We start from the raw sequence: 16,875 nt of genomic DNA, 5'->3' as shown, positions 1-16,875 counted from the left end.
TGAGGACTGGAAATCATTGCCTCATGCTAATTGAATAACATCCAGCAGTTGTGGAGCTGAATCTTCCAGACTGATTTGACTCACAGGGACCGAGTATCTAAATGAAGTGTATTTGTCATGCTGCAGTCCTACAGGATTAAGAGCACTTGGATTCATTTGATCTGACGCATTCCAACAATATTAAATAAGTGGATTTTTTATTTTCCTTTGCACCTTGTATTTTCCTGGCTGTGGAAGTCCAGCATCTTACTTTTTGGAAACTGAGCTGTGATATGACAAATATTTCTGGCCAGTATTTCTAGCTCTGGCAGTGCTTGAAGAATTCTTGGCTGGCTTTTACGGTAGGCTGATAGCTTAGACCAAATATAACAAGAGGCAGAGTACAGCATGTAGAATTAAATCATGTTACTTGTTATTACATTGTTTTTCTTGTCTTGAAATTATTCACTGTATTCTGGGTTTTATAAATCCTAGGTGATAAATCGTCATTCTAAAATGTTCTAATCAATACTTAGATGTTAAATAATTTTAAACAAAACATCTGAAAGATCTTTTTGTCTTTCAGCAAGATAATTACACTGTGAAATTTGCTTTCATAACTCATTTGGGAAGTCCAGTTTATTGAACATTTGGGATGTAGGACTTACCCCTGATATATCTGTGCTTTCTCCTCTGGAACATTCTTTGCAGCCATGTCAATGGGCACTATTTGTAATCACGCAAGGACACAAGTTGCATAGTTTAAAGTCTTTGCAAAGGTACCTTGTGGATAGGAGAAAAGGGAAGGAGAAGGCTATCATTTGAATGCAAAGCCATGAATCGACTACAAGAAAGACATCTTTGTTCCCGCTCACAGTAGCATTCATACCTAAGTAGATAAAGGCTGACAAGGTAAGAGTGGGGACAGAGGAGAACAGCTAATAGTGTGCAGCTTTCCAAAGAGGTGAGCTTTGCAGTGGAAACCAAGAGAGGGGGAAGGTTTCCCCCGGCCATGCCACCTCCCTGGTGCTTTGGTTTTGGCACTTGGCAGGCTGCACAGCCATTTGAGTCAGTTGGTGTGAATGAACCATAGGAAAAAGACTTTAAAGTTTTCTTTTCAGACAGATCACTGAGTTGGTAGGACTCCTTATGGGGCCAGACAAGTCCTAGTCCTGGCAGAAGGAGCATACCAAAAGTGTGTGGCTGGGACCCTTTTAGTGGCAGACCTCAGTCAAATGGCCATAAATTGATCGTGAAACTGTACTCTCAATGAGAGAGGGGCCTACCAAGAGGTAAATAAATACCTTTCGATATTGAAAAATACATTGCATTATTAAGGTTGACCAGAGTTTCTGATGGGTCCAGGAGAGCATGTGCTGAATGTCCATGGAAGCAGCTGTGCAGCTCCCCGGGTCACTTGGGGGATCTGGGATCCCAAAAGCCACCGTCCCAGCAAGCTCACAACAGTGAGGCTAATATTAATTGAAAGCGATTTTAAGCTCCAGGAATTTGGAGCTTAAACTAAACTCTGAATTTGAGGATTAGGAGGAGACCACCTAATCATCTAAGTGTTTGTCTTCCCGGATAAGCCCTGACAACATCCTGAGTGTTCTCTGCACCTGCTGGCCAGTTGGTGAGTTGCTTAACGTGCCCCTTCAGAAGTGAGTGGGCAGGGGAAATAGCTGTGCACCAGCTCAGTCTGAGGTTGATGTAATCACAGATAGCTCACTTGGTGCTGGTTGAGCAACAGGAAAGTCCGTAGATGAGTTGGAGAAGAGAGACGAGAGGCACAGGAGCTCACAGGTTTGAGGCAAGTGCATTTGTAAGCAGTGCATGGCGAGGCCGTCGTGTTTGCTGAGGCAAAGGAGCAAGCCCTATACATAGTAACAGAAAGGCTTGAATGGTCCTAGAGCATAATAGGATGGTGCAGTGTTACCACCTGCTTATTTATAGCTACAAGTTTAGGGCGATGTGTGACTGCCCATGTTTCATGTGGAAGAAATAAGTAGAGGAGTCTTGGCTGAAAGGAGCATGTTTCCTTCTGCTCATTACACTCAGTTGATCGCTCTTGGTTTAAGTGAGGTTTAAACATCACAAATTGTGCCCCCATCTTGCGGTCCCCCATCTACTGTTTGCCCTTCCTTTCTCTGGTGAAGGTTATTTTGTCAATTCTGCCTATACGTGGCACAAGCTTCTTGACCCGGCCTCCATGCTGTCCCTGTGGTTGTTTGCCTGTCTTCCCCTTTGGCTTTCCTTCCCTGCATGCCTCACCCAGCTGTTCTAAACGTACATAGCAGTACTGCAAAGAGTTCTTCCAGCATAAATTCAGTTGCTGTCGTGGTGATGTTTAATAGCTGCAAAATTAGTCTTCAGTGCATGTGGTCTTCTGCTGGAAGAGTCATGCAGACCATGATTCAGGAGAGCAGCGTTATGAGCACATGCACCATTGACCTAAGGGGGGTTTAGGCACCTCCATGAGATGAAACAGGCCCTTAAGTGCTTTGCAGATACAGGAGCAAAGTGTGCCTAGGTTGAAGTTTACAAAAGGAACACTGGTAAAAATTAATTTAAGCACATGATTCTTTAGGGACGTGCTCCGTCATGTCCCATAGCCTCAGTGATGTGAGAGGCTGCGCTTTTTCGTGAAGAGTCAGGCAATGAGAGCAGTTCTGTATTTCGCTGGTAGGGGAAAAAGTGATCCTATCTCACAGTTCATGCCTCAGTTTGTTTCAAAACTGCTTTTGCAGTTCTTCAGGTTGAGAGGTTTTGGGTAAGCGACAGATTTGGCTGCTAAGCGCAAAGCACAGTGTTTCCTGTTGTCTTTGTAAAAGTTATATGATCTGTTTGTTGGTGATCCTGATAGAGTTGATAAACCTGCTTGAAGGTCAAGTGTGCTCCTTCCTAGGTCTTTAAGTTCTAGGTCTTGCTATGTCTCTAGTCTGTTTTTGACAGTTCACAAAATGTGGGTCAGAGAAAGGCCGAGGAAGGAATACTTATCTTGCATCTCTGCTATGGGTTGTTCAAAAGTTGAAAGTTTTGACAGAACAAATGACCTAACATGGTCTTTGGTTGAACATAGGTATAGGATCTGCAGAGAGTCCTGATCACCATGTCTCTGCTGCTCTTCGTTTTGCCAGAGAGATGAACAAGTGAGAAATATTAATCATAGCTTACTGATTTTGATTTCAGAATAGATTTTATTTGTTAATGTTCTTAGTAGCAATCGGAGAAGATTCCTGGCCTGTTGCAGCTGCTGTGCTTTTAAATGGCTCATAGTGTTATAAAAAGACAGGGATTATGGGGCTTTGGTGACTTTAATAAAATCTATTTTTGCTGTTAGGTTCATTGATGTGGTATATGGTTTGAATTAAGTTCTCATTATCACATTAAGATTCAACAAGGAGTTAATTAAGTGTAGGGAAGTAATTGAATGCTAATACTACAACACTGCAGTGAAAAATGAGGCAGTATTTCCATACTAAACTCTAGTTTTCTCCTCATTGTAAGTACAATGTCTATGAACGTGCGTCAAAGTATACTTCTGACTGAGACAGAAAGCTTTTGTGTTTGGCAATGCTGCATCTCTTGGTACTAACATACTGGTCCATCATTTTCTGAATATTTCTGTGATGGGACAACCCTATTAAATTTTAGAGGTACTTATCTTTGCACTCACCTGACTTGAAAATAGAGTGTGTGTTAAAACTTGGCATCTGCAAATGGCTGGAAATCAACTTGCAGACTTGAAAGCTAGTTTTTATTAGAAATAGCAAAATTGAAATGAATGCCTGTTTTGCTTGTTGCATGTGATTTTTGTTAATTTTAGGAAAAACCTGTTGGACTGTGAGTCATGGAACGTGCGGATATTTTACTTTCTGATAATTCTCTTAGCACCGAACAATTGTTTTATTAAATAATCCAAGGGTTGAGGCAGGAAGTAGATCATCCCCACCAGCTTTTTGGCTTGAGAGAGAATTTGAGTACTGTACCACAAATTTTGCGTCCCCATTAGAGAAGTAGAGCTCAGCTTATTTCTCCTTCAGCATTTATTTACCTTGTTTTTTTGAAGTGTAAATGCACAGTTTACAGATGTCCCCTTTATAGGTGGTAATAAAAATAATATTTCAGTGGCAAACCATGATTTACAGTAACAAAATAAGTACATTCAGAGAGGGCTTGCAGAAGTCGGAGAGATTTGAACCGGAGCTGCCTCTGTTTTTGAAGGAGTTAGGCTCTCTCATCCCCAAATACGTGATATGACCTGCTTTTCAAAATAAATGTGCTTTCCTTTTTTAGGGAAACCTCAACAGTGAAAATAGTTGGTAAAGCCAAGTGCAGCTTCCATCCGTTTGCTTATGATTCTCAGATAGGACTGCTGCAGGCAGAGAAATGCCATCTCTGAATACGGTAGGTTAACCTTGCTGGTTTGAGCATTAAAAACAGGAGCTTCTCTTGCTCTTAAATATGGCAATACATGTGATACATCCTGACTTCAGCGAGGCTTTAAATACTGTGACCAAAATTGGAAATGTGCTCTGTAGGAAAGATGTAGGCAGATGGGAAAGAGCCCAGAGGGGAGTGACAAGAATAGGAGGTTTAGCAAATGTAAGCTGTAATGGAAGATGGAAGGAATTGATTTGTTTAGCCTAAAAATACAGAAGGAAACGCAAGTCACCCAATATATAAAAGATTGCTTTAAAAGGCATGACAATCTTTTTTTCTCCATGACCACTGAGAGATGCAAGAAGACATCAGGCAAGGATTTAGGCTGGGTAGTATGATAAACATTTGAACTTTTAGGGAGGTGACAAAATGGAAGACAGGCTGTTGAGAAAACCTGCAGGACAGGAGTTTGGAGAACAGGCTAGACAGAAATCTGTTGAAGTGGTTTGGATACGTGCCCTCAGGTGATGCAGTTAGGTAATAATTTGAAATATCTTTCTTTTGTGGCAGTTGATACCATGTGAAACTTTGAGGAGACTAACCTTGTAGAGTTTCACAATGCTATTTCACATTCTGATCAAGGAGCCATTGACATTTTGTGGGTGAGTGAAGGGTCCATCCCTAGCCAGCCTGATCTTGCATGGCATATGAGACCTCCTTTTCCATGGCCAGTCCCTCCTAAGGGAACACACGCGGTATCCCAACACTAGCCTGTCTCATGGCCATGCCACTGTTGGGACTGATGCACAGCAGCCACGTTTGGCTGGTACTGACGCTTTCCTGGAGAAAAGATTTGCCACTTTCTGGAAAAGGAGGGCAGAGCTCATTTTGAGTCTTTTCCATGTCCTCTCCCATCTGTGAGGGGTGGTTTTGGGAAGAGGTGATGCAGAAGGGGAGATGATGGGCACATTAAAATCAGAGTGGACAGTAAAGGCTGTAACAGGCATACAGTCATTTGGGGACTCTTAAATATTGGACATCTTAAATGTTGAGTACATGAGTATTTCCAGGCCTGTAATTGGATTTTAAGCTGGTTCTTCACCCAGTATTGGCTTGGATATCTTCCTCTAATCTGCAGCATCTTGAGTGTCAGAGCTGTTTTTATACATCCTTGATGGAATATATTTACTTATTGGTGCCTCTTCTTGCTAACACTGAGGAGACATGCTTATTTATCTTTTTCCAAGGAAACTTGAAGGAGATAAACACAGCCTCTGTTACTGATTTAAACGGCTTATAAAATTTTTAAACTGTTTGTGATTGTCTTTAATTCTGATGTATATGATATCTCTTCTCAGTATTACTCTCAGGTAAAATTATTTGGAGAATCCAGACAAAATCCATGCTTATACATCTGAGGAGTGGAAACTCAGCAAGTGACCAAGCTACTATATTCTTTGTGAAATAATAATCATTCTTTCTACTATTCAAAAGTGATGGCTAACCAAAATGATTAAAGGATGGTACAAAATACATAAATCAGATTTAAGGCTCCTCCTGCAGCCATAATACTTCTCATGTGTGTAATAGTACATATGTCATATTTAATAATATTCAAACTATTATGTCCTTTAAAATGTACATTTTACCCATGCTTGCTGAAATTTGCCATGTAGCAAGAACTATAACTTCATTCTCTTGGGTCTTAAATCTTACGCCTTGTGCAAATTTGAGAATTAATGCAAATAAAACAGATGCTGAGAGGAGAGAAATACAGACATTGAAAATATGTTCCAGCAATGGCATTTACATAATTGCAGTCTACCAAAAATCTAAAAATTTGAGTCTTCACAGTGCTGGGAGAATGAGAGCTTATTGTAGGGAATTCTTGCCGGTTTGGAACAGGCATTAATATGTTGTTTTCCCTTTGTCAGCCACACAGCTCCGCAAGTGGGAAATGCAGTTAGCCAGCAGTGTCCACCTACATGAGTACGCTGCGTGCAGCATATGATGTTCCACATGTTCGGAGGTGTTTCCCATGATGGGAGCCTGTGGGAACTGGAAGCACATTGTGGGAATAATAGGTGTGAGAATGCCTGCATGTTAGTGGGACACATGGAGATAGTTGTTGTATTTATGCTGCTGCTTTATGCATGAGACTTATCCCTATAGGCCGTGAATGCCCAAAACCTTCCTGTGGCATATATATTTGTATTGATGAGTAGCACTACTCTCAGCTTCCTGTAATCTCACTTCTCAGGGTTACCTCGATCAAAACTTCCTGCTACCATTTTATTCTGTTTACATTTGGCTTAACGGTATTTTTTCATTTGCACCACATCTTCTAATTAGTTCCAGTTGTTCTCCTCTTCTCTTAACTGTAAACAACAAACCCAGAAGGACTTTTTCTTTCACTGCTTTCCCTTGTTGTTCCATCCTTTGTAAATCTCAGGTTTGAACAAGAGGGAAAATTTCTCTTACATCTATCCTGCAAATGCCCCATTAAGACTGGGTTAGTGGGACACTCCTTGTCCTAACATCTAGGAGGGGCTCAGTGCACTTTATGGAACTGCTTGGATGTAATAAGAAATGTGTAATAAACATAGTCTACTCAAACTTGCAATTTGCAGATAAAAGGCAATGACCAGTATAACTGCAAACTCTACAAGAGGAGATGCCATCAACCTGCTCTTGTTTTGCAGATGGAGGGAACCAAGTGTTATTTTTTAACACCTCCTCAAAGTGGCTGTTTGACGGTCACCGTCTTTTCAATGAGCCCAGCTTAAAATGTAACTCAAAACTTCGTACTAAGGCAGTGGGGTAGCATATGCGCACACAGGGAGTCATCAGTCTTGGTTGGTTTTGACAGTGGGGGAAGATTTCAGAAGGCTTCGCTTGCATGTGCATGGCATGGAGGCATCTCTCAGGGAACTGTTTTACTAAGGGTGGGTATAGAGCATGTTCCAAAAACAGGCTGAAAAGGTTCAGTTTTGCCTTTAGAAAACCAGCTTTAGAAATAACTACAGCTGCTGAAATTTTAGGCCCAGCTATTGAAAAAGCCACGAAACAGGGCACATCTCGTTCTCTGGATATGTTCTCTTGTATATGTTTGAAGGGCATAAAGCTCTTCAAAACCATCCCAATAAAAAGCTCTGCAAAAATTGTAGTAGCAATAACCTGCTTGCCATTCCAGTGAAATGCCTTCTTGAAGCAAAAACTAATGGAAGCAAAAACTAATGCCCTGCTGCAGATGGGCTGTGTAATACACCAGGTTACTCTCAAGACCGTCTACACCATTTATTCCTGGCTATAAATGTTTTACAGACTTCACGCAATACTGTTGTTTCATGCTTAATGCCAACTCTTTGCATGTTATAACACTTGGTGGAACGCTGCCTTCAGGAGACATGCACGAAAAATTGAGAGCATTAGTAATATATACATTTAATGTAAATAACTACGTTTTTGTAAAAGCTCGTTGAGCAAGAGAGAGAATAATTGATGACACAGGCTTAATAAGCAGAAAGTTAATTTTTGAGCCAGGTTTTGTTATCCAGGGTGGCTGTACAGTCCAGAAGAGGGACATACTAGCAAAAGAGCAAGGTTAGTTGTGCTTTTTGTTGCCAGGTGCCCTAAAACCTCTGAAGTTTCCTCAAGAGTCAGTCTAGTATTGTAAGTTACCAGTAATGCAGTTTTTAACTTTTATCCATCTATTTTTTATTTGCTGGATAAAACTTTCAACCACTCCGATGTACCAAAGCCATTAAAGATCTGGTATATTAATGAGAACTGGAGGGCAGGTCTCCTTTCTGCCCATAGCATTTTATTTACAGTATTTCTGGATATCTTTTGTTGTTAGCAAGTATTCTTAATGCTCTAAAGCAATCCCTTATCACCTTAATTTCTGGTGTATATAACTGTAAGGGACAGTTTTCAGCCTCTTGCAAAGCTGTTCATAGAGGGGATGTTCCTCAACTTCATTTTGCAAATTGCTTCCTGCTGGAAATCTTGCAGACATGTCCCTTCCTCTGCTTCCTGCTCGTGTTCCCATTCTCTATGAAACACAGAGGTTTATTACGTGGATAAGTAAGACTCCTGCTGAAGGAGCAAGATAATTTCCCGTTTGAAATGAAACTTCATGCAGTTCTCTGGAATCAGGTGTTTTAGCTTTATTTATGTCTGTGATGTTCATTTTTTTTATCCTGGCTGACCTTTCAGAGTACCACGGAGGCTGAAGGAACCAGAAAACCCTGATGTTTAGGGCAGTGTAAACCTCGTATTTCAGAACGGAGGCATTTTTCCAGTGATCACGCCCCTCATTTTCTGTAGGGGACTCCTTTAAGTTTAGCAATCTATCTGCAGAAAATAACTTGGAGATAGAAATACACATTTTTATGTTTATGGACCTTGGTGTCACAAGCCATATAGAAAGGAGATGATTCAAATGTGTGGAGTGATACAACTGCAGAGCTGTGAAAGGGAACAGAATGGCAAGGTCCAGGTAAGTCCTTCCCTGGAGGATTTATTGGTCATACTTATTTATCATATACGCTCCTTGTTTGTATTTTCATCTGTTTACCTGCGTTAATTTCCTGTCTTCGTGACAGCTGCTCCCATGTCTACCTTTCAGTTTATCTACAGCCTTCCTGGTATTTGGTTACCTGACAGAATTAATTGGAATTACTGTAACCAATTAGTCCAGACTTTTTAACATTGATTGGGAGGGAGAAGGAGTTGAAAAGCTGATGGGGCCATTTAAAAAGTTGTAGCTATTAGATTTAGTAAATATTAATGCCCTTTGAAAACCTTTTAGTGGTGGGAATTGCCGTTCAGTTTTTTTCTGTGCTCTTTAATGATGTTCTCCGTCAAAGCTCAAAGACCAGTAACTTTGGCTGAGGGTGAACTATATGTAGATACTGCATAAGTCCTGCAACTCTCTCCAGAGGGAGCTTTTTCCTTCCTCTTCCTTTTTTTTCTTTTTTCTTTTTTCTTCTTCCAACTTCACATTTCTGGTTGGATTTTTCAGATTTTTGAGATCCTGCAGCTTGAGTTCAGTGTAACGGGCATGTTAGATGTTCTTCTAATAGTTCCCTCCCCTTCCCTCCGCCTCAGTTTTTAACATCTCAAAGGCATTTAAAAAAAGTCAACTACAAATTAGTTACTGCACCAGTTTCAGCCAAATATGCAAACAGCTCATCCAAGAAAAAAAAAGGCAGGCCAAGTGACAACCTGAACAGAAAGCAAGTAACCTCAGATTAGATGTCTTTGGAGAGGGAGCTCAATATCGGAGAGCCAGCAGGGCAAGAACTGAAATGGGGCCAAATCTGCAGACAGAGCGAGTTATGTTGCCCTGCTTCCAGCTAGTGCCATGCTCTGCAAGGAGGTTGTTTGCTTCCTCCCTTGGAGGGATAAACTAGGCTCTGTTTAAACTGCTCTCAGAGTTTGTAGCATGTTCTCAGCTACAGTTTCTTTTTTCTTGGTCTCCAAAGTCACCCAGTTTCCTTGTAATCCATACTGTTCTGTAGCACCATTTCTAGTTCTTCTCACTTGCACTAGCCCTGAATTTCTATGTTGGCTTCTTTAGTGGATTATCTAAGTCTGGTGAAGGATCTCCATGTAGGTTGTATTTATTTTGTACAGGCACAACGGGCATTTCTCTTTCGTGTTTTGAAGGCCTGGCTGAAAGCCACCTTGCACTCAGTTGAAAGACTCTTGCTGACTTTAAGCCAGGTCTTACTGAACAACATGCATGGGTATATATGCATGCATGTATGTATGACTGGTAGGTAAACACTAAAAGCAGCATTATCTAGTTTCTCAGATTGTAGCATATGGATGCCTTTCTGGTGGGCTGTGGAAAGCTGCTCAGGATTTGCACCTTTGTCTTTCTTTACCTGTTTTTATACCATTTTGAGTAATTTTTAAATTCTTTGTGCTTTCTGAATCCTGCTCGTCCATGTTGCATTTCAGGAGCTGGAGTTGCTACAGCGAAATTTCCCAGTAATAGCTGGGAAGGAGGAGCTCTGTTAAGTGGCTCACTACAGGATGAGGCCTGCCCTCTGGAACAAATTTGAGAAAACCATGGACCTTTGATGAAAGCACAGGATTTTTCTCTGCCAAACCTGGGTTATACTCCCAGCGTCAGTGCAGACTCACTGCGTGATGTTGGCTGGGTGTGCAGAATGTGATTTCTTTCCAAAATAAATGCCAGGCAGTGTGTCTGATTCTGCCTTCCTTTCGCATGCCTGAACGGCCACAGTTTGGGCCTGAAGTCTTCAGCCTTCAGTCTCTCTCACTGTTACTTGGGGATAAAACTCAACAAACCTACTCAAAATCTTTTTTTTCCAGTGTCCATTTTATTAAGAAAGATACTTTTATCGCAGAATCACATACTGGTTGAGGTGGAGGTCACCTCAGGTGGAGGTCATCTGGTCCAACCCCCCTGCTCAAGCAGGGCCACCTAGAGCTGGCTGCCCAGGACCAAGTCCAGACAGCTTTTAGACATCTTCAAGGATGGAGTTATTTATAGGTCTAAGGCATCATGGGCAAATCGTTCAGGCTTAATTGAGGAAATTTGGGCCTGAAACAGCAATAATATTTATTAAAATATTCCATTTAAGACTAAGATTTTATTGTGAAACATGACCTCAAGCTTTATTCCAATCTGCAAATAACAGCCGTGTTTTCAAGTCCTCATCCTGAAGACAAGAGGTGCTCCGGGTGGCCGGACAGCAGCACTTGGTCAAATGGACAGGCTGAACATTGTTATTACCTCGGGTGCCTCAGTTACAAGGTGCTCCTTAAAACTGAGCTCCTGTGGTGGATCACAAAAAATGTTCTCTAGGACCCTGGGGCAAGATGGGCATCAATAGTGGAGTGGTGCCAGCACCCATTGACTTGCATCGCAGTTGTGTGTTCAGGAGTCTACGTGACTGCATCCACAGTTGCAGCCACCTAGGAGGTGTATTGGAGAGATCAGGGGAGTTTGTTCCAATATTGGTCTTCTTATGACAGTTGCCAGGAGAAGGCTGCTTTTAAGAAAGACTTATTTTGGAAAGGTAGAAGGTCCTTCTGATGACTGTGATGATAAATAACATCTTTCGTAGGTGTCTTCTCACCATGAGCATCTATTTCTTTGTCTCTCTTTGTGTGCATGCCATGAAGGTTAAATTCGTTACGAAGCCCTGGCTTTTAAGGTCTGATGTATATTTTGGAGCAGGCGTGCATCTGGAGCCCACTGTCTGGTGCTCGTTGTGTGCAAACCGAACTCCTCTTCAGCCTGGTTTCCAAAGCTCAGCCTGTGCAGGCACCCACCTCCATCATCAGATGCGTCCATGATTTTCATCAACCCTCATGCCATGCATAGGATCCCAAGAGGAGGAGGAGAATGGACTCCCTGTGTTAGTACCGTCCAATGTACACAATCCATACCGTGCCCTGCCTCATCACCGAGTGTGCCCTAGACCCCCTCCTGGACAGCATAACATATATGCATATACACATTATGGCAGGGATAATGTGATTCCTCTGATGAAATTGTATCCAAGAATAATCTTCTTTGACAAGCATCTGAGATTTTTCAATGCTTGATTTGCCCATTCATTATAAAGTTACCCTAAATAACATTTTCCGGTGGTTTTGCTTCCAGGTAGCTAGAGAAAGAAGAAAGAGGCTTCTTCCTGCCAAATGATAATACAAAAAAAAAAATAAAATGCTCATGTATGTATAAAGTACATAAATCTCATAGGTCAGTACTTCTCCCTTGTTCACCCTGATGCATCAAGACAGTCCATGTAAAATATTATTACCTGAGGCTGGTCCTTGTAACTGAGGGAGGAAAAAAGTGCTGAGCTGGCATATTGAAATTTTACATCTCATCTTTCATGCTGTTTCTAACTGATGCATTTGGTTTCCTTCTTTTCAAATACAATTATTTTAAAAAGTAATTTATGGCATAAAGAGAAAATAAATTCTTCATTTTTCCCCTAAATGATTTCAGTGATGAATTACATGACTCCAGAAAGCAGTTTGAAAGGCGCTGTGGGCTCCTTTGAGGAAAAGTGTCATCTTGATATAAATCAGGAATATTATTTTATAAATATTTGAATAGCTGTAAACTACCAGTATTGCGTAAAACATGATCACTATCTGGAGAGACCTTTGGTGTTTCTATCACCTTCAATATATTTTAGTAGCAAAACTACAGACAAATTCATCTTAAATATGATACTAATTTGGGGGAATGTGCCACCTTCAAACATTGGTGGCTCCAAGATACAGTTGCAAGTTGGATACTTCAGTCTTTTCCAAATTAAACAAAAAACAGCCTTGAAACTAAGAACCCCATTTTACTTAAACTAAGTTTTACTGTTTTATAGGGGGTTTCCCCCATTTGGTTGTGTATTTGTTTAATTATTGTAACATTAGAGGAAAAGCAGTTAAAAGACCAAAATGTGACTGTAAGTTAATGAAAACTGGCCATTAGATTAGGTAATAGAATTTCTGCTATCATCTTTAATTTATTTCTTCCTGTCCAACTGAATCAGTTAAAAAATGGATAAAATAATGTATATTTTTGCCATAAAATATGTTAGCAGTTATGGAAGCATCTCTTAAAAATCAGACCTTCTCTAGTAAGCTGTGAATGTAAAGAGAGTTGAAAGAAAGGACTGTTAGCAGCTTACCTGAGTCCATCTGTGGCACTCTTAAGAAGAAGCAGCAAGACTTCAAATGAAGTTCACATGTCTCTAGAAATGGGTTTGTAAGAGGGGAAGCATCAAGGGAAATGTTGACAGATATTTAATTATAATGGCAGTAGTGGCTGTTGCTGTGTTAATAGCATCTGGCAGCAGAGTCACCACCATCTGTTAATGCCCTGAAATTCTGAATACAGTGCATCCTTTATGGAGGAATTAACAATAATTAACGAATCTATCAAATGAAATCACCTTGATTGGATGACAGATTTACCTTGATAATGATTAATTGCAAAATAATGTGAAGTAAAATGTCCACTATTTGCCTTTTTACTATAGAGTAGCTAATGCCACTATCTGAGTACAGCATCCTGGAGGGTTTACTTTTAAGCTTGTGGTGTGAGTCATCATTTACTGCATTTACTTTAAATAATCTTTATAAGCAGAGCTAGATTAAAAACAAACTTTTGCATCTTAATTTCTGTTTGCAACAGATTAGGACTCTAGAATGAGTTGCAATTCTGCTGATGCATGGTAATTTATTTAATGTTAAATAAGGGAGAAAATGAGGTTAGATTGACAGAAGTGACACTTCAACAAAAGTCAAGTCAGCCTGGAAGAGCAATCTGACTACATTAAAGCATTTCAGGTTTCTTTGTAAGCTCAGTGTTAGAATCCAAACTTAATTTCCGATGAATCAGTTTGTCTTCAAAGTGATGGAAAAAAATATTCTATTTGTTTTTATTTAGAGGAATTATTTTTTAATATCTCTTTCTATCAAATCCAGTGTCTCGGTCAGTGTAATGAAATATCACTGCCGTAAATAATAGCTATAAACAAAGCAACAAGCCCATTCGAGGCCTGGTTGTGTTTTATTTTTCTCTTAACTCCTCTTTTTCTGTTTGTTCCTGCTGAGCAGCAGATGGAGAAGGTGGCATACTCTGATTAAATAGAAGAATTATAAGTAATAGGTAATTGAGGTGTGTTAATTATCAGAAGCAATAGGAGGGAAAGAGTAAATTTTGGGATCTTGAAGTCAAGTAAACTGGAATTATATTTCTGCCTTCCTGTGTGAGTCAGTTAATATTCTGAATATTGCTCAGTGACTGAAGTTTCTTTAGGCTGGGATTTGTGCTGATTCCAGCTACTGATAGGGCTGCACTGACGCCAAACCACAAGTGGAGGTGTGGGAAGCCGGGTTTGCACTGCCTTGATTTGTCACAACTCCCAACACAGGAGCTGTAAATCAGAGCTTCCCTTCCCTTTTAATTGAAGCAATGGATTCACAGCAGTTTTTTGGTGGGGAAAGGTCTGTGCCTCCAGTGTGACAGTATGCAGAGACAGAAGATAGCCCAAAATTCACCTTGTGTTGTGGTAGGTGGGCAGGAAGTGCTACAGCTGCAGAACGTGCCTACCGCTGGACCATCCAGATGTGCCATCCGAGATGTGCAGTGTGGACCATGCCCGGTCTCTGCCTCTGCGTTGTGGCAAATGAAACTGGTGGAGCAGATTTGAGGATGAAGTTTCCCCTGGTGCATGAGGCCGGGATTTAGCTCATTTCTGGGTTTGGTGTCTTCTCTATGATATCTGTCCCTTTCTTTTTAGTTTACTTGACGGATGTATGAGTTTGCTTGACAACTCATATGAGTTGTATGACTATGTACATCCATGTTCAACACACACGCAACATGCACGTACATAGTCATTCCCAGTTAACACTTAAAATTAGAAGATACTTTGAAAACAAGTGGTTTTGTCTTCTGTTCTGCTGCTTTGACTTGACATCATGGGATCACGGGAAGGCAGTGGCTGGTGGCGTGTGACAAACATAGAGACGTTTATTAAGGCTTGGAAGAAAGGCTTCTTTCTCTTTCACTGTTATTTTCATGCAAGACACTGTTTTCTGTTTAGGAGGATTAGAAGATATGCATTAAACAGTGTTAAATATACTGAGGCAGTTGATGTTTACAGCCCTTGTAGAATTATTCATTAAAATATTAACTGCTAGACAGCCTCTTTTTTTTTAAATTCAGTGATTTAGTAGCCCTCTTAAAAATCATGTTGTGTGATTCAGACATTCAAAGACTAAATAAGACAAAACAAAACCACCAAAATGGCCCACAAAAGCACTAATTCTTGGGTTTACTTTTCTTAATTGTCATGGGCATGATGTGCCTAAGAAATTCAGATGGGCTTGTGGAGCGGGTGAGCTGTAAGATTTGACTCAGCTCTCCCATCTGCACCAGCAGCTTTCCCTAACATGCAGCACTGGGAAGATCTGGAAGGGGCCTTATCCTTCTCCAGGTTTTTGCAGACAATAAGTATGTGTGTACACTAAGCTTTGGTTTACAGAAGCTCTTGGCACGAGGACAAGATGTTACCTTGAATTGCTGGCTCTCAGCTAAACTCTTTTCCCTCTCCATGTCTTTTTTAAGATGTTTTTAATGGCTCTGGTCCTCTGTGGAGGACATGGTTGTGTTCTTGTCTATAAACATATTCTGGTTTGCTTCCTTGGGCCTCTTGTGTCCAATTCTGGTTGAGCAGGTCAAGTCTGCCATTGCTGCTCTTCTCACTGGCACGTTTAATCTGTGCTTTCTCTCATATACAGTTTTCCACATGATGCCAATGTTTTTTACCTCTGTTCTGAGCAAACCTACAGGTCTGGGGTGACTTTGGGGCTCTGCCTTTTCAATGCTTTGCCTTGTTCTATTAAAGGTGCCAATTGGTGTTATTATCGATACAACTCTACAAGGAGCCAAGCCGCAGCTGCACACCTTGTTTTCCATAGACTGCTGGAGAGTTATTAGCCAGCATGGTGTTTGATTGCTACACATCCCAGCCAGATTTCACCCGGTGACCCAGAGGCAATCCCCCAGGCCACTGTGCCCAAGACATTTAAAAATTGCCCACCTGGGGTCATTGCATCAATTGTGTTGCCTTTAATTTTGTTTTTTTAATGAGCTTTTCTCATTCAGTTGTACAGGTAGAAGAGCCCGAACCCAGCACAGTGTAACACCATGATGACAAATGCCTGTCATGCTTTGTGTGCTTCATAGATGCTGATGGTATCTCTGTTGTGTGTTTTTTGTGTGTTTCAGGAAAAAAGTGCCAGTTCAAATGTAAGACTTAAATCTAATAAAGAGATCCCAGGATTAGTACATCAACCCAGAGCAAAGTAAGTTGGGGTTTTTTGTGTTTTTTTTTTTTAAATCATAATACAAATAAACACAGGATTAAGCAGTATCCGTGAGATTCCCAGTTATTGCCTAGCAAAAATCAATTGGTTGTTCCAGCAGCCCTAAAACCATGTTCAATTTAAATAAAATAGGTAAGGTCACCTGTGTCCTGACACCAACAACACAGCTGGGCAGTGCTTGTGCCAGCATCCCTGAAGCATCCTCTCCTTTGCACAGCTGAGATGCAGGACTTAAAATGTGTGAGATGCATCTTGCTGTGCCTTATAGGAGTACCATACTGTGTTATTTCTCAGCTTTCTATACAGCTTACACATAAACAAAATTATATATGCACTAGTATTCCTAAATCCTATTGGTTAAGTTCTCAGGGAAGTTTTTGCTAGCTCTTGACTTAGGTTAGCAGCTATACTGCCTGGGATTAGGAATGGTAAACTTCTTCCATTTAAAATGGTCAAGTTGATTCTTAAAATCAGTGTTGTTTTGTAGCTGAGAGTTTCTCCATCCTTCACTCGCAGTTCTGTGCCCATACCCTGGCTGAGATCAGTCAGTGTTACATATGCCATGAAATATTTAACTCCTGTTACAGAGCTAGTTATTGATATTAGTAACTCTTCTCTTAT

At 40.7% G+C, this 16,875-nt stretch overlaps 1 protein-coding gene across 4 annotated transcripts in view; it reads left to right on the top strand.

Moving 5' to 3' along the window:
- C8H1orf21 (chromosome 8 C1orf21 homolog) overlaps nucleotides 1-16,875 on the top strand; it is a 129,469-nt gene that overhangs the window by 97,053 nt on the left and 15,541 nt on the right. For all 4 annotated transcript variants that reach the window (XM_049809476.1, XM_049809477.1, XM_049809478.1 and 1 more), the window contains exon 4: nucleotides 16,157-16,233. In XM_049809476.1, coding sequence (XP_049665433.1) covers nucleotides 16,157-16,233 — 77 coding nt within the window. The remainder of the gene's footprint in view (nucleotides 1-16,156; nucleotides 16,234-16,875) is intronic.

Source organism: Accipiter gentilis, chromosome 8 (genome assembly GCF_929443795.1).
Source record: "Accipiter gentilis chromosome 8, bAccGen1.1, whole genome shotgun sequence".
Lineage (NCBI taxonomy): Eukaryota > Metazoa > Chordata > Aves > Accipitriformes > Accipitridae > Astur > Astur gentilis.
Note: the sequence above shows the minus strand (reverse complement) of the source record. Positions and strands in the feature narration are given on the sequence as shown.